Genomic DNA, 21,489 nt, shown 5'->3' on the forward strand with positions numbered 1-21,489 from the left:
AAAAAACGACGATGTAAGGCGTTTTTAGCCGGAAAAAAAATATATATATATAGTAAGGCGTTTTTGGCCAGAAAAAAGCTAGCTCTGCCCTTTTTGCGGGCACCGGTAGTGTAGAGGTCTACATGCTGGCTTTCTGTCCAAGCATCTCTGGTTCAAACCCCACTCAGTCACGTGTGAAAATACTGCCCATCTTTTTTCCTGGCAACCCTCGAAAGGGCATGTCAAATACGCCTATAGTGCAGGACAGTTAACTGTCACTGGTAGTGTAGAGGTATGCATGCTGGTGTTTGGTCCAGGACATCCCGGTTCAAACCCTGTTCAGTTATGTGTGAAAATACAACTCGTGGTTACTTTTTCCTGGACACCCTCAAAAGTGCATGTCAAATACGCCTACAGTGCAGGACAAGTCACCGTCACTGCTAGTGTAGAGGTATACACACCGGCTTTCCGCCCAGGCAGTGCTTGTTCAAACCCCGTCCAGTGACAGCATAAATGGCCTAAAGTGATGCAAAGTATAGTAGGTGTTTTTAGCCCGAAAAAATGGGCCATTTATTTTCGGGCTGAAAACGCCTTAGTATACTATGTCATTTTTAGCTCCATAATAACGACCATGTATAGTAAGGCGTTTTTAGTCCGAAAAAAACGACCATGTATAGTAAGGCGTTTTTAGGCCGAAAAAAATGACCATGTATAGTAAGCCGTTTTAGGCCGAAAAAAACGACCATGTATAGTAAGGCGTTTTTAGCCCGAAAAAAACAACCATGTATATAGTAAGGCGTTTTTAGGCCGAAAAAAACGACCATGTATAGTAAGGCGTTTTTAGCCTGAAAAAAACGACCATGTATAGTAAGGCGTTTTTAGGCCGAAAAAAACGACCATGTATAGTAAGGCGTTTTTAGCCTGAAAAAAACGACCATGTATAGTAAGGCGTTTTTAGGCCGAAAAAAACGACCATGTATAGTAAGGCGTTTTTAGCGTGAAAAAAACGACCATGTATAGTAAGGCGTTTTTAGCCCGAAAAAAACAACCATGTATATAGTAAGGCGTTTTTAGGCCGAAAAAAACGACCATGTATAGTAAGGCGTTTTTAGCCTGAAAAAAACGACCATGTATAGTAAGGCGTTTTTAGGCCGAAAAAAACGACCATGTATAGTAAGGCGTTTTTAGCGTGAAAAAAACGACCATGTATAGTAAGGCGTTTTTAGCCTGAAAAAAACGACCATGTATAGTAAGGCGTTTTTAGGCCGAAAAAAACGACCATGTATAGTAAGGCGTTTTTAGCGTGAAAAAAACGACCATGTATAGTAAGGCGTTTTTAGCCCGAAAAAAACAACCATGTATATAGTAAGGCGTTTTTAGGCCGAAAAAAACGACCATGTATAGTAAGGCGTTTTTAGCCTGAAAAAAACGACCATGTATAGTAAGGCGTTTTTAGCGTGAAAAAAACGACCATGTATAGTAAGGCGTTTTTAGGCCGAAAAAAACGGCCATGTATAGTAAGGCGTTTTTAGCGTGAAAAAAACGACCATGTATAGTTAGGCGTTTTTAGCCTGAAAAAAACGACCATGTATAGTAAGGCGTTTTTAGGCCGAAAAAAAACGACTATGTATAGTAAGGCGTTTTTAGGCCGAAAAAAACGACCATGTATAGTAAGGCGTTTTTAGCGTGAAAAAAACGACCATGTATAGTAAGGCGTTTTTAGCCTGAAAAAAACGACCATGTATAGTAAGGCGTTTTTAGGCCGAAAAAAACGGCCATGTATAGTAAGGCGTTTTTAGCGTGAAAAAAACGACCATGTATAGTTAGGCGTTTTTAGCCTGAAAAAAACGACCATGTATAGTAAGGCGTTTTTAGGCCGAAAAAAACGACTATGTATAGTAAGGCGTTTTTAGCCTGAAAAAAACGACCATGTATAGTTAGGCGTTTTTAGCCTGAAAAAAACGACCATGTATAGTAAGGCGTTTTTAGGCCGAAAAAAACGACCATGTATAGTAAGGCGTTTTTAGGCCGAAAAAAAACGGCCATGTATAGTAAGGCGTTTTTAGCGTGAAAAAAACGACCATGTATAGTAAGGCGTTTTTAGGCCGAAAAAAACGACTATGTATAGTAAGGCGTTTTTAGGCCGAAAAAAACGACCATGTATAGTAAGGCGTTTTTAGCGTAAAAAAAACGACCATGTATAGTAAGGCGTTTTTAGCCTGAAAAAAACGACCATGTATAGTAAGGCGTTTTTAGGCCGAAAAAAACGGCCATGTATAGTAAGGCGTTTTTAGCGTGAAAAAAACGACCATGTATAGTTAGGCGTTTTTAGCCTGAAAAAAACGACCATGTATAGTAAGGCGTTTTTAGGCCGAAAAAAACGACTATGTATAGTAAGGCGTTTTTAGCCTGAAAAAAACGACCATGTATAGTTAGGCGTTTTTAGCCTGAAAAAAACGACCATGTATAGTAAGGCGTTTTTAGCCGAAAAAAACTACATAGTATGGTAAAGCGTTTTTAGGTGAAAAAAAAAAGACATAGTATAGTAAGGCGTTTTTAGCCGAATATGTATGTATGCAGTTTTTTGTCATTTCCCCATGTCATTACATGGTCGTTTTTTTTGGGCTAAAAACGCCTTACTATACATGGTCGTTTTTTTCGGCCTAAAAACGCCTTACTATACATAGTCGTTTTTTTCGGCCTAAAAACGCCTTACTATACATGGTCGTTTTTTTCAGGCTAAAAACGCCTAACTATACATGGTCGTTTTTTTCACGCTAAAAACGCCTTACTATGCATGGCCGTTTTTTTCGGCCTAAAAACGCCTTACTATACATGGTCGTTTTTTTCAGGCTAAAAACGCCTTACTATACATGGTCGTTTTTTTCACGCTAAAAACGCCTTACTATACATGGTCGTTTTTTTCGGCCTAAAAACGCCTTACTATACATGGTCGTTTTTTTCAGGCTAAAAACGCCTTACTATACATGGTCGTTTTTTTCGGCCTAAAAACGCCTTACTATACATGGTCGTTTTTTTCAGGCTAAAAACGCCTTACTATACATGGTCGTTTTTTTCACGCTAAAAACGCCTTACTATACATGGTCGTTTTTTTCGGCCTAAAAACGCCTTACTATACATGGTCGTTTTTTTCAGGCTAAAAACGCCTTACTATACATGGTCGTTTTTTTCGGCCTAAAAACGCCTTACTATATACATGGTTGTTTTTTTCGGGCTAAAAACGCCTTACTATACATGGTCGTTTTTTTCACGCTAAAAACGCCTTACTATACATGGTCGTTTTTTTCGGCCTAAAAACGCCTTACTATACATGGTCGTTTTTTTCAGGCTAAAAACGCCTTACTATACATGGTCGTTTTTTTCGGCCTAAAAACGCCTTACTATATACATGGTTGTTTTTTTCGGGCTAAAAACGCCTTACTATACATGGTCGTTTTTTTCACGCTAAAAACGCCTTACTATACATGGTCGTTTTTTTCGGCCTAAAAACGCCTTACTATACATGGTCGTTTTTTTCAGGCTAAAAACGCCTTACTATACATGGTCGTTTTTTTCGGCCTAAAAACGCCTTACTATATACATGGTTGTTTTTTTTCGGGCTAAAAACGCCTTACTATACATGGTCGTTTTTTTCGGCCTAAAACGGCTTACTATACATGGTCATTTTTTTCGGCCTAAAAACGCCTTACTATACATGGTCGTTTTTTTCGGACTAAAAACACCTTACTATACATGGTCGTTATTATGGAGCTAAAAATGACATAGTATACTAAGGCGTTTTCAGCCCGAAAATAAATGGCCCATTTTTTCGGGCTAAAAACACCTACTATACTTTGCATCACTTTAGGCCATTTATGCTGTCACTGGACGGGGTTTGAACAAGCACTGCCTGGGCGGAAAGCCGGTGTGTATACCTCTACACTAGCAGTGACGGTGACTTGTCCTGCACTGTAGGCGTATTTGACATGCACTTTTGAGGGTGTCCAGGAAAAAGTAACCACGAGTTGTATTTTCACACATAACCGAACAGGGTTTGAACCGGGATGTCCTGGACCAAACACCAGCATGCATACCTCTACACTACCAGTGACAGTTAACTGTCCTGCACTATAGGCGTATTTGACATGCCCTTTCGAGGGTTGCCAGGAAAAGATGGGCAGTATTTTCACACGTGACTGAGTGGGGTTTGAACCGGAGATGCTTGGACAGAAAGCCAGCATGTAGACCTCTACACTACCGGTGCCCGCAAAAAGGGCAGAGCTAGCTTTTTTCTGGCCAAAAACGCCTTACTATATATATATTTTTTTTTTCCGGCTAAAAACGCCTTACATCGTCGTTTTTTTTCCGGCTAAAAACGCCTTACTATACATGGTCGTTTTTTTCCGGCTAAAAACGCCTTACTATACATGGTCCTTTTTTTCAGCTAAAAACGGCTTACTATACTATGTCGTTTTTTTCGGCAAAAAACGCCTTACTATACATGGTCGTTTTTTTCGGCAAAAAACGCCTTACTATACACGGTCGTTTTTTTCGGGCTAAAAACGCCTTACTATACATGGTCGTTTTTTTCACGCTAAAAACGCCTTACTATACATGGTCGTTTGTTTTTCACGCTAAAAACGCCTTACTATACATGGTCGTTTTTTTCACGCTAAAAACGCCTTACTATACATGGTCATTTTTTTCGGGCTAAAAACGCCTTACTATACATGGTCCTTTTTTTCGGCCTAAAAACGGCTTACTATACTATGTCGTTTTTTTTCGGCAAAAAACGCCTTACTATACATGGTCGTTTTTTTCGGGCTAAAAACGCCTTACTATACATGGTCCTTTTTTTCGGCCTAAAAACGGCTTACTATACTATGTCGTTTTTTTCGGCAAAAAACGCCTTACTATACATGGTCGTTTTTTTCGGGCTAAAAACGCCTTACTATACATGGTCCTTTTTTTCGGCCTAAAAATGCCTTACTATACATGGTTGTTTTTTTCGGCCTAAAAACGCCTTACTATACATGGTCGTTTTTTTCAGGCTAAAAACGCCTTACTATACATGGTCGTTTTTTTCGGCCTAAAAACGCCTTACTATATACATGGTTGTTTTTTTCGGGCTAAAAACGCCTTACTATACATGGTCGTTTTTTTCGGCAAAAAACGCCTTACTATACATGGTCGTTTTTTTTCGGGCTAAAAACGCCTTACTATACATGGTCCTTTTTTTCGGCCTAAAAACGCCTTACTATACATGGTTGTTTTTTTCGGCCTAAAAACGCCTTACTATACATGGTCGTTTTTTTCAGGCTAAAAACGCCTTACTATACATGGTCATTTTTTTCGGCCTAAAAACGCCTTACTATATACATGGTTGTTTTTTTCGGGCTAAAAACGCCTTACTATACATGGTCGTTTTTTTCAGCAAAAAACGCCTTACTATACATGGTCGTTTTTTTCGGCAAAAAACGCCTTACTATACATGGTCGTTTTTTTCGGCAAAAAACGCCTTACTATACATGGTCATTTTTTTTCAGCTAAAAACACCTTACTATACACTATGTCGTTTTATTCGTGCTAAAAACCCCTTTCCCATCATACATGGTCGGTTTTTGTCGGCTCGAAAAGCTGATCTCACGCTGCCACCACCCAAAGTCGCAGAGTGTCCCACTACACTAACCATTAGACCACGGAGGCTATTTTGCTACAACTGACTTTGTTGCTACTCTACCAGAAAGCACCAAACTGTTTGGCACGTGAAAGGTTTGGGTGTTCAATTAAGCTGAACCCACATATAGGGAGGCCAGAGCCAGAATCGAACCCTACACCTCTGCGTTGTGAGAGTGACGCGCGAAGCAGTTAATCACCAGGCCGCCCTGCTAACCTCGCACCTCATTCGCAATCTTTTGTGGGGGAAATTCAGGTGGTGTCATACTGTGCAAGTCGGTGTACCTACTGTTGAGTCTGCGTGGCATCATTCAGACCATTTTTCTGCCTGTGGAAGCAAACACTGATAACACGTTCAGAGGCTTACAATGAAATCATGTTTTGCCAATGACACAATCATTTATTGTCTAAGTGTACTCATGTGCATTCCAAGTTTACATTTCTGAACATCAATAACATGACCAGTATCTGTGTCACCTGTCGCTTATTTTACGTCAAATAAGGCGATGATCGTGCAAAGAACCCCCTTCTTCACACAGCTATTGGTACTGTACAACAAAGAGTGTTTTGCGAGATGATTTCATGATTAACACGTTGGCCGGCTGTCTTTTCACTTTAAAATGTTACTTATTGAAGCATGGCGGTTAAGTAAGCGAACACCAAATATGACGTGGTGAAAATTCATGCTAAAATAGCACAAAGCAGACAGGCTGAACTGGTACATATTTGCAACCTTGATTTTTTTTTTCTCTTCCCCCTTTCTCTTTCACAAAACATTCAGTGAACATTTCATTATTTTAACAAAGCATACAAATAGCAAAAGCTACAAGAGGATACAAAAATAGTTTTCCCCCCCCCCTCAATCAAAATTTTAACAGGTAAGTGCAACTTTGCCAGAAATACAATTGTGGTTATAAACCTGACCAACAAAAAAAAAAAAAATCAAACAACCCCCCCTCCCCAGACACACACTTTTTTAACATAACCTCCATTTTTTTTCCTCTACTCAAAACAAAAGTACACATTTTTTTACCCTTTTTGTTGGACAGTGACAAACTGAAAAAAGTATTGTCAATCTGAATTAAAGTTTTGATGGAAATTAAGATAAGATACCCTTTGTTTGTCCCACTTTGGGGAAATTGGTGGTTTTGTTGACCGGTTGAGCTGTCTGCTACCGTGCCTCACTTGGTACACCAGTGTTGACCTTGAACGGTAGGCTCCCGTTTGGCATCCTTTCAACTGCCGGTAAAACTAGTCTGGCTCCCCTTGCTGTATTGCATTTAAAACTCCTGCCGCGGCCAATAGGACGGATATCTTCGGCCAGACAATGTCTACCTATGCCATTGAATGAGTCATAATTGAGACCCTATGTATGCTGCGATTAATGAGGACGCCCTCTGCTGGCTATTAGGACAATCCGACAGGCACTTTGAATACTGGCTTTGGTCGGGAATCTCCATCCACACTTTTATACGACCCCAAAGAAATAATGTTTTAACGTGCGTTAATCCTGCCTGTTCTTTTGATGTGCCATTTTAACCGCAACCAATTGAATGTTGCGCAAGCACATTTTGTGGATTCTGTCAATCTTGTCTTGGGCTCAGGACACAGGCAGGCGTAATTTTAAAATAAATAAATACATCATCGTCATTTCCTCTAGTTTGTGTATCTGGTCCCATACTTTTTTTTTTTGTGAACATAGAAATTGATCATCTAGTTTGTAAACTGGCCTGAATTATTAGCTAAGGCAAATGTTGGAGATTTCCGGTGCCCTTTTATTCCCTTTATCCAAATAGTAGGATTTAAGGCACTACCTTCAGGTAAAGTTTTCAACGTCGAGAGGGCGCTAGTGGTTAGCTATAAACACGAAAGAGCACAGCAACAGCAAAGATCAATCAGGCTAACTCAGGAGGCGGCTCAGAATAAAAAGTATCTCAGAGAGAGAGAGAGAGATCACCGGCATGGACCAATTTGGTACACAAATGTGAGTTAAGTAAACAGCAAGTTGTTTTCGTCTCTTTTCCATTGCTGAAATTCGATTATCTTTTTACAATTGAGCCAGTTGCCACCTAACTGAGTTACGGGTGGTACTTATAGGCCTTGATGCGGTAAGGCAATGAATACAGTACTGCACGAGTTAACATTTTTGAAAGATGTGAAATTGTTGTGCAAAGAAAATCATGAGCTTCTACATTCAAATGACTGAATTTCAAAACATCTCATCACAGTCTTTTTATTTTATTTATTTTTTACTTCTTTACTCGAACCAACTTTTAGGCAAAGTGTTAGAAATCATGGCATGTGAATGCGTTTCAAAGCCAAGACGTGACTGGATGGCTACGGGGCATCACCTCTGGTCGTGCAGCTATCCGAGGAGGCGCTGGTGGAATCCTCGTGCTTGGCAGGAACATCCTGCTTCTCTGAGGACTCCTGCTGCGGAGCCCTGCTGGGTAGCCGGGAGCTGTGCATGATGTGGGCATCCAACATCTCCAGCAGCAAGTCATACAAAGGCACCATGTTCTTCATTTTCATGCAGTGGAGATGATCCATGCCCTTGTTGCTGCGCATGGAAGGAGAAAGAACAAAATTATGATTTATTATTATCGGCAAGATGTATATTCTTGCTCTTGAAGTGGTATCGGTGTTGTAGTATCGGGATATATTTATAAGGGCAAGCACCTGTACGACTACAACTACAGTACATCTCGGATGTCGAATCCCTCACCTGACGTGTCGGATATGCGAGAGCAGCATGAGTAAGTGGGCCAAGCGGGTGTACTGCTGGCGGAACGTCAGGCCCGTTTTGGCGATGGCCCACACGAGGGCGTCGGTCACGGCGTCGAGAAGGCGCAGCAGCTTGGAGCGGCTCTGCAGCTCATCGCTGCCCTCAGAAGAGGTGAGGCACATGTCTGGAAACGAAAAACAAAAAAGCCACGCGTGAGGGGAAGGATCTTTCTGAATGGATGCTTTGTCCATTTGCAAGATCAATTCCGAAAGGTATGACAAAGCTGCTGGGGCCACATGTAATGTTCACGCTCGCACAGGTGACGTCTGGAGTCCGCCACAACATCACTGATAAGATTTGAGGACCGCTGGTTTAAATATAGAGCAACGAAAAGGGATATGCACTATTTGACCTTGATCACCGGAGTGCTGATAAGCAACAAGAACTCGTGTCAACTTGAACAGCAAAAGCCAGACATCTTACGAAATTGAATCGAGCCCTCGGAACACCGAAAAGAGCAGCCGATGACAAACGCAACTAAGAGCGCACTGAAAAGAAAATCACAACCTTGTTTGGGTTTTTTTTTTTTCCTGCCGTCATTCAAAATTACTATGTTTAGCACGTCGTTCAAAACAAAGTGTGGTATTTCTTAAAAAGACCATACAAAAGTCTCCCTTTCTATTTGGCCGAGAGAAAATAGCAGACTTCCTTTCTCACCTGATTTGAACCCCGGGTACTGAAGGTTAACTAAAGACCGTCTTCTCTGCGGGGTTCAAATCGCAGCATAATTTGACGTCCGCATTGAGATTCTTTCAAAGCCCGACATCTGTTTTTGGTCTCCATCGGTTCCGGCGGGAACACTTTCGTCCTTTCAGCGGCTAAATACATCAGAGGGTCTTCAGGCAGCCAGCCAGTAGCTTTCGACTCACGTAGAGCGAGAACTTGAGCGTTTTCAGCTCCAAACACTAAAGTCGAGGGATAATGGTGCAAAATGTTTCGCACTTTTGATCAAAGAATATTCATGTCAAAGAATTTTAATGATCATTCACAACCTGGAAGGAACTGGAGTTCCCCCCCCCCCCCCCTTGAAAGTCTACACGAGCAGCAACTGAAGCACATTCAACAGTAACTGCAAGTGAAAACGGCCCGTTTAATGACTTCTCTGGGCCTGTAAAATAAGATGTTGAAACCACGAATCTCATAAAATGTGACTTTTTGATAGATTGTTTTCCATAAAAAAAGCCTTTGCCGAAAACTCTTTTTCATTCAGAAGTTCTATAAATGTCTCTGTTGCAAGCGCTGGATTTCATGCGATTAAAAATTGACTTTTTATCGTTTGTATACAAATAGTCGGGTCACTGGCTCGCCTTCCAAGTCATCGAGGGTAAAATTAAACATACCGCGTGGATCTTTTATGTGCCTATTTCTGAAAACGTGGCTCCGAGCGAGCGGCGCTGCACTGCTGCTGCACTTTTACACTGCCCCCAGTTTCCCCCAGCCCATGACACGATCAGCTGGGCAAAGATCCAAAGCCACTTTCAAGCAATTGTCTGAAAGACTAAGCCACCGTAGAGCAAATGCGAACACTCCCGATGGAAGAAGCTCCCCGTGGCTCCTGTAAAAATCTTCAGGCCCTTCTTTATAATAAGATTTCATTTTATCTCAGTATATTCTATGCGCACATTTTAACCCAGAACTTTTTTTTTTTTTTTTTTATAATCAGCTCCATGAAGACCGACATTGTTCATGTGCTCGGTTGATCCTCCAAAAGCTCTGTCAAAGGAGTAACGGAAAAAGCCATTGAAATTGGTCCAGAGCTATTCATTAAATCAGATTTTTTTTGGGGGGGGGGGGGCAGTGGGGAGGGAGATAGTGCGACGTGTGCTCTGCACAGCTCCGGTAACACGAATTCATTTTATTTTCTGACTCACGGTTATTATACAAATGATGAGACATGATGAAAGCTGTCTCCCCCCCCCCCCCCAAAATACACGAACCCCATTCAACTGTGCGAGTTGTGCGAGAGCCAGTCCAGCACAGCATTGCCACAAATGCAGTGTCCTGTTGTAACTGGACCACATCATACGCAACAACGTTAGGCAAGGGTACGGCTGGACACACATGCAGCAGCGGCGGCAGTGTGTGTGTGTGTGTGTGTGTGTGTCTGTCTTTGTGTTGACTCACTGGAGTTAAGGAGGATCATGGCCTTGAGGCAGACAAACTCCTCCCTCTGCAGCTTGAGTTCTCTCACCCTGGATGTGGCGGCTACGAGCATGTCAAAGATCTCCACGAAGCCCTGGACGCAGCTGCCCTCTTCCCTGCCACACAAATACAACCGTCGTTATTTCCTCTTCGGGACAGAAAAGTTCCACGGATAACCGAAAGGAGGATAGTCGATTGAATGCAGAGCAAGTCGAGCATTTGCGTTAATGTCATATCAAGGGAATGGGATTAGAGCAACATGTCAAGACGTACCGCATCATCAACATTTTTTATGTCTCCCCCCCCCCCCCCCACCCCACAACCTCTTCAGTGATAAAGGTTAGAATCTGAACCTATTCTTTCAATGCATTCTTTGTGAGACCGCAACGTGAAGTCGGGATAAGATGGAGTACCTGCTCAGACTGAGGTCAGGAGAGAAAATGAGTTTCCCCGGGTGGTTGACCGACCTCCACATCAGTCCTATCATGAGCACCTCCAGCCAACAGCACTCCAACATGTGCACCTGGTCCAGAAGACTGAGCTCCACAAACCCTGAAGAGGTCACAGGGTGGGGATGTGTACAATGCTTAGCGCTGACATGTCAAACATTCATTCATTCATTCATCTTCCGAGCCGCTTGATCCTCACTAGGCTCACGGGGGGTGCTGGAGCCTATCCCAGCCGTCTCCGGGCAGTAGGCGGGGGACACCCTGAATCGGTTGCCAGCCAATCGCAGGGCACACAGAAACGAACAACCATTCGCACTCACTCACACCTAGGGACAATTTAGAGTGTTCAATCAGCCTGCCACGCATGTTTTTGGAATGTGGGAGGAAACCGGAGCACCCGGAGAAAACCCACGCAGGCCCGGGGAGAACATGCAAACTCCACACAGGGAGGCCGGAGCTGGAATCGAACCCGGTACCTCTGCACTGTGAAGCCGACGTGCTAACCACTGGACTACCGGGCCGCCCTTGTCAAACATCTTTGCTTTTTTTTTTTTGCTTAGTCAAGCACCACGGTGGATCAGTATGCCTTTTTTTTTTTAAATCTTGGAAGAGTTTTTTCTGGCCAAAAGAAGAGTTTGATATCCTTCCTCAGGTGCTTATTTATCGGAAAGGCGGTTGGACTTTCAGACGGGATAGACAAAAGAGAACGCCGCAAAAGAAAATAGAAAACAACAGTAAATGACAACAATGATCATTGGAGTGGTATTTTTTTTTTTTTTGCACACCTGGACTAGGAAGGCAGCGCTATACCCGATGAGGAAAGCAAATGATCAATTTTCCATCATGACTGTGACCTATAACCCTTAACGCATACCTGGGATCTTCTTGGCCCAGCTGATCATGTGAACCAGCTCCTTATCAGCGAGGTTGGTCAGAGACATCATCACGTTGGCTTCGGTGAGCGGCCTCCTCATATCCTTCATCAGGTAGATTTCAGGCGGCTCCGCCTCCATTATTTGCTGGATGATCTGCTCCGGGGTCAACGCGGGCGGGTGGAGCTCGGAAACAGCCGCCGGTTCGGTTAACGCCTTGGCTCCGTGAGTCTTGCTGTGTGAGGACAAACTCACTCGCCGCCTCTGCTGGTTCCGGTAGTTTCCGCGCTCCTTGCGCATGCCTGAGCCGACGGACACAAGATGGGGGCGGGGGAAAAAAATAATGCAGGAGAAGAAAGAATGGCGATGATCGTAAAGGGAGTGATCGGTTAGCGATATGCTGTGGACACTCATTAGCCTAGCAGACTCTTCACGACAGCACGGTGAAATATGACCATATTGTGGTTAGACAGATTATTGCACAATGTTTTCTTTTTTTTTTTTTTTGTCTACAGTTTTATAAGGTTTTTTATCTAGTCCGGTGCAATTTGAAAAACGTGCATACAGGCGATAAGGAATATTTGAAAAGGTATATTTTTGTGAGTGTTTAAAAGTGTTGATAGCATGTGGGAGGACTCTTTAAAAATCTCATTTTATTATTATTATTATTTTTTTAATTACCGTATTCTCCGCACTAAAAGGCGCACCTTCAATGAATGGCTTATTTTGTAATTTTATTCATATTCACTGGATTATAAGACGCAACCTACAATGCATCCACTAGATGGAGCTGCACTCCATCCACTCGACTCGAGTCGAGAGCCGTTCAATGACCGCCTCTGAAAAACGTAAATTGACGATTCCTTCAATGAAACTACGAAAATTGTAAAAGCATCAAAACAGAAAGTCAAGCGAGGAAATCTCAAAATAAATTCTATAGCCCCCCCCTATGAAATGTATTTTGGCATTTCCTTGAGACGGACAAAGACGTACCTGCATTTGTTAAGACTGTGAAACCCATTAATAAAGTGTGCGTTTTCAAAAAAAAACAACACCACAGCACTCCTTTTTTCAGAGCTGCAACAAAAACTTATTTAATAAAGCAGCGATGCGGTTCACTGAAGCAAGTTCACCGCGTGCCATTTGAAACCTCGGAACCTCACATCACATGTTGTAAACCAAAGACCACCCCGTAGAGGACTTTGAAGGGCGGCTCACCGCATTTGGTCATGCCAGCTTCGTAGCATTTGCGCAGGCGGCACGCCTGGCAGCTCTTGCGACGGTTCTTGTCTATGGTGCACTGATTGGTCGCCGGGCAGATGTAGTCATTGTGGCCTGAATCAAAGATGACAGGAGTCAAGATCATTCAAAGCAACACCGTCCTTGCAGACTCTGGAAGAGGAACTCAAATCCCAGGGCAAATTCACAAAACGTAAAAAATAAAAATAAAATAAAAATCACGATACGACATTGACTAAGAGACGTTTCCGTTTGCCTCACCTTGAATGCTCCTCTTGAAGAAGGCCTTACAGCCTTCACAAGACCAGACGCCATAATGGTAGCCAGAGGCGTAATCCTGGCAAACGGCACAGAAGTGGAGGTCTGCTTTCCCACCCGATGACACCACCAGCTCCTCGCTCTCCTGGGAGCGCCTGCGCTTGCTAACAAACACGTGCGTCAGTCAAGGTTTATGGTGGTGTACACTAGACAGGCGCACGCGTGTGTGTGTGTGTGTGTGTGTGTTCATTTGGTTGAAAGTGTCAACCAGTAACGTGCGCTATTGATTTGACTTTTGACCGCATGAAAATCGATAAGGCACAAGCTCAGATGCGATCCAGTGACACAAAACAAACAGCAGAATCGAGCCGTGAACATGCGGCGGATTTGACTTTGGACCCTCGCATCTTAAATCCAGATCAGCGTTCAAAACGGATATTCTTCCCGGTCTGATACGGCGCAAGAAAGTTGAAGCACACAGACTGAAATTGGAGAGACCAGCAGAGAACTGACCCTGGACATGCAATTCACGTGTCCGTGTTTTGGCATGGTGCAAATCTCTTAAAGATTGGTGGCAAATTGTGACAGGAAGCGATGATGATAAGAAACGTGTCGACCTATGACCCCCATAAAAAAAAAGTTGAAACGCATGACCTGAAGCGCACGACCTGATTGTCTGTGCTTCAACATTAATCGGGTTCCAATTTGTACTCAAACGCAATTCAATCATCTTAAGGGTGAGGATTGTGACCCAAATGGTGTCCGGATTTTCGGATTGGATTCCGTTCTTGCTCCGGTTCCGATTGATTGAAACATTGGGATGTTTCCAGAGCTGACAAAGCGCATCTGCAGATTGGACCTTGGAATCCGGCTATCTCAACCACTTTCGAACGGTTACTACCTTCAATCAATGATCAAAAGTCTAAATATTTTCTCGCTCCAAAACGGTGCGATGAACAAGAAGGTCTGAGCCACAAATGATCTCATCTCAGTCAATTGGAGCGAAAATGATGCGTCTACCACAAACAATGCATCTTTGTTCATGTACCGGTACTTGTATCTATGCCACAGGAAGCTCCCGGTTTCGTTCTTGCGAAAACCTGAGTCCCGGTCCGATGAGGAAAAAAGCTACGGGAGTGCTCAAAGCGCTTTAACAGCAGCAGGAAAGGGCAATAGCCCCCCGCCCCAATTTTTTTTTTTTAAGTGACGCAAGGTCCTACCTGGCAGTCAACTCGCAGCCCCCCGGTGACAGCTCCGCCCACGGACTTTGGATAGGCTGACTCTGCTGAGGGCGTGCCTGGGAGGGATGCAGCGGTCCGGGCGGGCCCATGTGGCCCTGGCCGGCCCAGAATAAAGAGGGCCTTAGGGACTGGTGCACAGGCGAGCAGTCCGAAAGTCCCGGCCCAGTGTAGAAGATAGTTGGACTGTAGAAAGGGATGGTGGCAAAGTCATGGCTGAGGTCGGTGTAAGGGGAGGGGATACAGATGGGCTGGCTGCTTTCGAGGGACAGACCCGGGGAGGAGGCGCTGTGGATGGGGGAGAGGATGCGACAGCCCACTCGACTGGAGTCCACCTCCTGGAGCTGAAGGAGGGGCTGAGCCTTGTCTGTGGCCATCGCTAGCGCAAGGATGTCGCTCTAAGGCCGGCCGTCCGACATCGTCCATGTAGGATGGCACGGCGTTGGATGCGAGACGAACACTTTCCCACCGGAAGAATGCCGAGCCCCTTAAGCACCGGCAGCGGACACCGTTATGACCACTGAGCTCGAATTGTCCCGTGACTTAACTGTCAACTTCCAGTGTTCGGATGTGTCCTATGCACAACCAAGATGTCGAGAAGCTCGGGTGAATATTCCAAAATATCCCGGAATTAAGAGAAGGGGTGTCTGGGCTACGCCAATGAAAGGGCAATGTTGAGTGGTTGGAACGGCCATGGGGATTCACTGAGGCAGACGGGACATCCCTGAAAGACAAAAAAACAACAAAAAAATTCATGAGAGCGCAATGGTGGCACATCATGATGAGGTCACTGCAGAGTTGACCTTTCGGATATGTCTCTCACTCGCCGACGCTAAATGCTAACATTTCTTAATGGCTTAATACTGTTGACAATCGAGTACATACAAAACTGCAGCTTATTTGTTGAAGCCCACTCCAGCTCGGCGAACTTTTCCTTCGTACATCGAGTGTTTCTTTGCTAGATCCGATTTCGAGCTTTTGTGAGGGGAGGAACTTGAAAGTAAGAAAAGGGGATTCCTAAGTGTAAGCACTTTGTTTTTTTTTTTTTTAAACGGTGAATAAGACAATAAAGCCCTGTTCCATTTAACATTAAATACACTTTGAGTTCTCTCATTAAAAAAAAAAAAAAAGTTACAGTCTCCAGGAGAAATTTAATAGGGTCCCTCCTTAGCCTCCCTTCGAACTTCTCATGGAAATCAATTGTTTTTTTTCCCCAAAAAACACAATAAACATGCAAAGTAACGCCTAAACTTTTGCTGTTCTTCGTGCACAGCCGAGGGAAAATATTCTTGGAGGTGAAAATCTTTTTAGTGTTTTATTTTTTCTCTCATCTATTTTTTCTCGTCATTAGGGTGATGAGTAAGCCTGGAATGGTGGCCAGCCAATACATGTTACAACAAAACAACAACAAAAAACCTACAAAACAAAAACAATGCCAACTACTAGTTCGTTTCTCTCATTACGATTACAAACAAAAGCCTGTGAGCCGATGGAATTTTAGTATTAAGTCTTATTAATCCCGCTAATATATATAAAAGTTGTCATTTTTGCCTTTTTCTATTTAAAATGCTTTGGCAACAGAACTTTTTTTTGTCTTCAAAACTCAAATCCATTTCATAGCCACATGCAATCTTTCAATTAAATACAATATGAACACAAATGGATAAATCGCAGTACTATTTACAATTTTCCTTCACATCATTTAATTATTATTATTATTATGATTGTTATTTTTTATTCATCAGCCTGACAGCAGTCGGTAGGAACGAGCGTCGGTATCTCTCCTTCTTGCAGTTGTTAAAGGTAAAAATAGAATAATAATAACCATCATCATCATCGTGGTCGTCATCATCATGGCCACCCGCTGTGCCATTCATTCATTCATTCAACTTCCAAGCCGCTTGATCCTCACTAGGGTCGCGGGGGGTGCTGGAGCCTATCCCAGCTGTCTTCGGGCAGTAGGCGGGGGACACCCTGAATCGGTTGCCAGCCAATCGCAGGGCACAAATAGACGAACAACCATCCACGCTCACACTCACACCTAGGGACAATTTAGAGTGTTCAATCAGCCTGCCACGCATGTTTTTGGAATGTGGGAGGAAACCGGAGCACCCGGAGAAAACCCACGCAGGCCCGGGGAGAACATGCAAACTCCACACAGGGAACCCGGAGCTGGAATCGAACCCGGTACCTCTGTACTGTGAAGCCGACGTGCTAACCACTGGACTTACCGGGCCGCCCCCGCTGTGCCATTTCTGCTCTAAATCTCATTTGCCGACTATTTTGCATATTTGCAACGTGTAGGAAATGTTAGCCAGAACGGGAAATATGATAACAAATGCACTTTTTGCAGACGCCCGTTAGATCAATAGGCAACACACACACACACACACACACACACACACACACATGTGTTGCTTTGCTTTTACAACATCTGATACAGCGCACCCAGCGGAGTTAATCATTCCTGGGTGCCAGCCGTCTCATCTTCACTCACAGTTGGAGAACATTCTTGGCTCCTTTTTGGCATGGCTATTATTTATTGTCCGTTTGTTCGGACGCGAGTGAGGGTTAACCATGCACTAAAAGAGTGAGTGATTTATCCAGTCCAACTTCACGCCATGTCGGTAGCGTCATCTGGCGAACGGTCGGAATCTATTATACATTGACGTTGGAATTAAACAAGACGACGTTCCCAGAACACAGCGACCCTGTGATGCGATCACTGATTAGTAGTCAAGAACACTTATTCAAAGTTGCGACAACTAAACCCCTGCCGTGCATGAGTGAAATCATAAATGCTGGCCGGCTCGGGTGAATGCTGGCGAGCGTATGCCGACGTTGGCATACCGCGCAAGACTGAGGCAAGAATGCTCAGCCATCACGAGTTATTGTTCAGGATTCACGACAGCGTTTTTCAGTCGCTCGGACAAAATTGCCCGATCAGAGTTTCGGGAAATGATCCGATGATGGTCAACGGACAGACAGAAGGTCAACTGCGCCGTCGGGGGAGTTCAATTTTACCTCGGTCACATTGGGGGTTTGATCAAGCCTTGCCAGACTTCTAAAGTCAGGAATCAACCCAAAAGACAACGGGGAGGCCCCGCTCGCTTTGAAGTTTAACGACGCCGACTCGCTGCTCACTAGTTTGGTTAGTTTAGTTTGGGTACGATTCAAGAGGCGTCGTAATTCAACACCGAGGCTTTTCACTCGCACTGACTCTACTGTGCGCAAAAAGCTTACTGTCTTCTTCCATTAAGTTTCCTATAAACTTAAGTCTGTATCCAACTAAGTGACTACTAAAACAGATGAGTCACACTCGGAAAACAGCAAAATAAAGAAAAATGTATAAAAAAAAAACAACAACAACAAAAAATACGGCAGGGTCTGCGCGTCTTAAACTGCCATTTGGGGGTAAACGCAGATGTGGAGGGTTGACCCGCCCTCGCTGGAAGCTTTGACCTTGACTTGAAAGCTGCCTCCCCTCTTGTCAAACATGCATTGTGTGTGTGTGTGTGTGTTTTGTTTGTACTACAGTGTTTATCGGCGGGTAATGGTAAATGTTAAAAAGCAAAAACGGCGAAAGCCGCACCACGCAAAGCGCCACCTATGCACTCCCATCTCCACGAGATTCATTCAAAACTTGTTTTTTTTCCCCCCATGAAATAATAAATCAAGTTTGATCGCCACTAATTACATTTGCAAATATTTTACAGACCTGCACACTCCCACCCTGCACACAAAAAGCTCAGCGCCAAGTAAAGTCCAACTATAAATGACACAACTTTTCCCAGCCATTAAAGAAACATCCACGCTTTGAACACAAACGCTCAAGGCCGATGCCGTTTCCCATCCATCCCTCCCAAATAAAACCTCCCCGCCTCCTTAATATCGCGGATATGAAACGGCTGTGCACCGAGAAGCTGCACCTTCCTCTGGTAAGGAGTGGCAGGTGGTCCGTGCCAGCCAGTGGGAGTCAATCGCCGGGAATTTTAATCAAGAAAATAGCTACCCCCATTGTCAAACCAGACAGAAAGTAAAGCAGAGCATGACTGGGATTCAACCCTTATTTGTTACCTAGTCCAACTCGGTATTGTTTGTTTTTGAAAAACAGATGGGGGGGGGGGGGTATTAACGGCCACAGTCTGACACCAGTTTAGTTTAGTTTAAATCTGTTGCATTAAAAACCCACAGCCGTAAATATGCTTTCGGTTAGCAACAAAATCTCGATCAAAGGTTACAAAGGTAAGAAATGAACACACCGTGTGTGTGCTAACCAAACAACAAAACTTGTCACGGCACAGTTTGGACAAAGTGCACGTATCTCCCAACTGTAATGTTCACAAAAAGAATCCTGACTGGTCCAGCAAGCTATAGGCCAGTGAAGTATTTAATCTGAGGGTGCTATGATGATGACAATAGATGTTTTATTCCAAGCAATACACATTTCAGAGTTTGTTCATTAGAGAAGGTCGCTTTCTATTTGATTGCAGCTGTGATTTGTTGTACTCCCAGAGTGCCGCCGCCGATGCTATACAATTTGGGATCATCCAAGTGCAGCGAACTAGTAGTTTCGAGAGTGCTAAGAAGTCGAATTTACATTCGTATCAGCCCCTAATTAAGAGGAATGCTTTTAATCTTGCAGAACTGTTGCAACGAACCATCAAACAATTGTATTTACAAGCTATAGCCATAAACAACATCGCTGCGGACTAAGTGACTATGACAACGCTATCTACATAAAACAAAACTTAGTGGCACATTCGCAGAAAGCAGCATTCATCAGTCAATCATTGTTTTGCAAAAACAACAACGGGGAATCAATGAATTGAAAAGCGGCATCGCTACAGTTCACAACTCAGAACCAAAAATGCGAGCGAGTGAGTTATAGCGATACTGTTATTTACACGCGGTGCAAAGCGCTTGTTGAAATGCTCTTGTTTAAATTTAATGACCCCAACACGCCGTCATAAGGTGTTATTACACTCGAGCAGAACCACGTGTGCGCTAAAAAAAAAAAGTTAATCTAAAGGCACTCCTTGCGCTCAGAGTACAGTATTATTAAGGTTATAAAAAAATAAAGTACCATTACTGTAAAGTCAGAACGAGACTAGCGATCTCTTGCACGACTGTTATCAGTCACCTGTTTAACCCACTCGTGAATTCAGTGGCGTTCAAGTGTCATCGGATAAAGCAACGCACGCAGATCGGGGCCTTCCACTTGTTGCTTCAGCAGAAAATGTTTGACATGTAGCGAGTGTAGATTCTTGGGACTTTAAGCGAAACCTCCCTCCACGCGTGGTGCCCGTAGAGGCAAGAACAACAATGTACATTAATAATAATAATCCTAAAACAACAACACTCACCTTAAATGCCAGATGCGCAGCCGCACAAAGTTGTCGTGGCTCTGCGTCACCACGACAAGTCACTTGGCGATATCTCGTCACACTCAAGTGTGGGATAAAGTGACAACTGCACGGTGTTCCTTGAAAGATTGCGTTCAAAACGAGCAACTGGTGAACCAGCTCCGAACCAGGGGGGGCAACTGGAACCTGGTCAAAAGCACCACAGTCAGTTAAGCAAGATCCGGTTCATCCCTCCAAAATAAAGCGACTTCCTCATTTTTGCCAAGAGGCCATGACGAATTTGTCATCAAGGGGGGGAAAAAAATCCCAAAACTGCCAAGCAAACCCCTGTAATTTAATTTATTTTTCAGTCCAGAGATTTTAAAAGTAAATTTAAAAACCCTGCTACTAAAAACGCAGTGAGTCTTCTTTATACACTTTGCACTGCTTATCAAAATGATATTTATTCTTTGTTTTGAATATGGGCGCAGATGACAGGGTTGACATCTGGGTCGCGTCTCCCCACTTTCATAATGACCGCACTCTGCCCCCCCCCCCACACCACCACTTGAGAATGCATAGATTTTTAGTTAAAAATACAGGCGTAGCTGTAAATCAAGTGCGAGCACATAAATCCACAGTGAGTGAGCAATAATTTGATAAAAAGGGGTGGATGAACACAAGTCTGTTACTACTACTACTGGGAAATAACATCAGACATTAACAATGAAAACGTAATTCTTAGCAACTATTTACACAATGCCGCACGGCATGCTGGGAGTTCCAGCCTGTATTTCTTCCTAAATTTGAATCATAGAATCCAATCTGTGTCGCTGGTTTTGAAAATTTTGGCAGAAAAACTAAATAAAAAGTCAAATTGATATGGCAAACTCGTGGTCAGCTTGAAATGCTGCACAGTTCTGAAATTCATGATTTTTAAACTCAGCTCTGGCCTCCTGGGTGCATATTTTCCCCAAGCCTCCAACATGCATGTTGAGTAAACTGAAGACCCCAAATTTTCCATGCGTGTGTAAATGTGCTCCGTCTGTCAATACGCGTGCACTCGGATTGACCTCTTTCTCAATCGTATCAGCTGAGATGGGCTCCGGCTCACCCATGACCCTCGTGGGGACAAGTGCGACAGAAAATGGAAGGCTGGATATTTACATAATAAGAAAATGAAGTCGACTTGCCAGGTACTGTGTGTTGCCATCAACATGGTAATCCTTCCTGGCGGGTATCATGAGTGATGTGCACAGAGTGCATGCAGAGTGACTGAAAAGCCACCGTTAAAATGCTAAACAGGATTATGAATCATTGGTGATTTAAAACCGGGGGCATGGTGGAGTGGTGGTTAACACGGCCGACTTACAGTTCTGAGGTATGTTGTTCCTATGTGCAGTTTGCATGTCGTCCCCTGCGCTTGCGTGGGTTGTCCCGGATGCGCCGGTTTCCTCCCACATTCCAAAAAAAAAACACAAAAAAAAACATGTTAGGTCGATTTAA

General features: G+C 43.7%; 1 protein-coding gene across 3 annotated transcripts; it reads right to left on the reverse strand.

Annotated features, from left to right (window-relative positions):
* Positions 1-6,018: 6,018 nt before the first annotated feature.
* Positions 6,019-20,197, reverse strand: esr2a (estrogen receptor 2a). Of its 3 annotated transcripts, XM_052052074.1 has the most exons (10): positions 20,005-20,197; positions 14,913-15,362; positions 14,621-14,824; positions 13,404-13,564; positions 13,122-13,238; positions 11,906-12,205; positions 10,996-11,134; positions 10,565-10,698; positions 8,381-8,564; positions 6,019-8,215 (listed from the first exon to the last, which is right to left on the reverse strand). In XM_052052074.1, the coding sequence occupies exons 2-10, from the start codon at positions 15,062-15,064 to the stop codon at positions 7,993-7,995; spliced, it is 1,614 nt and encodes a 537-aa protein (XP_051908034.1). In that variant the 5' UTR covers positions 15,065-15,362; positions 20,005-20,197; the 3' UTR covers positions 6,019-7,992. The 3 variants fall into 3 exon arrangements, with proteins under 3 accessions (XP_051908034.1, XP_051908033.1, XP_051908032.1); XM_052052073.1 differs by having other exon boundaries at positions 13,404-13,555; positions 14,621-15,362; XM_052052072.1 differs by having other exon boundaries at positions 14,621-15,362.
* Between the last annotated feature and the right edge of the window lie 1,292 nt (positions 20,198-21,489).

This window comes from Hippocampus zosterae, chromosome 19 (genome assembly GCF_025434085.1).
Source record: "Hippocampus zosterae strain Florida chromosome 19, ASM2543408v3, whole genome shotgun sequence".
In the NCBI taxonomy this organism is placed as follows: Eukaryota; Metazoa; Chordata; class Actinopteri; order Syngnathiformes; family Syngnathidae; genus Hippocampus; species Hippocampus zosterae.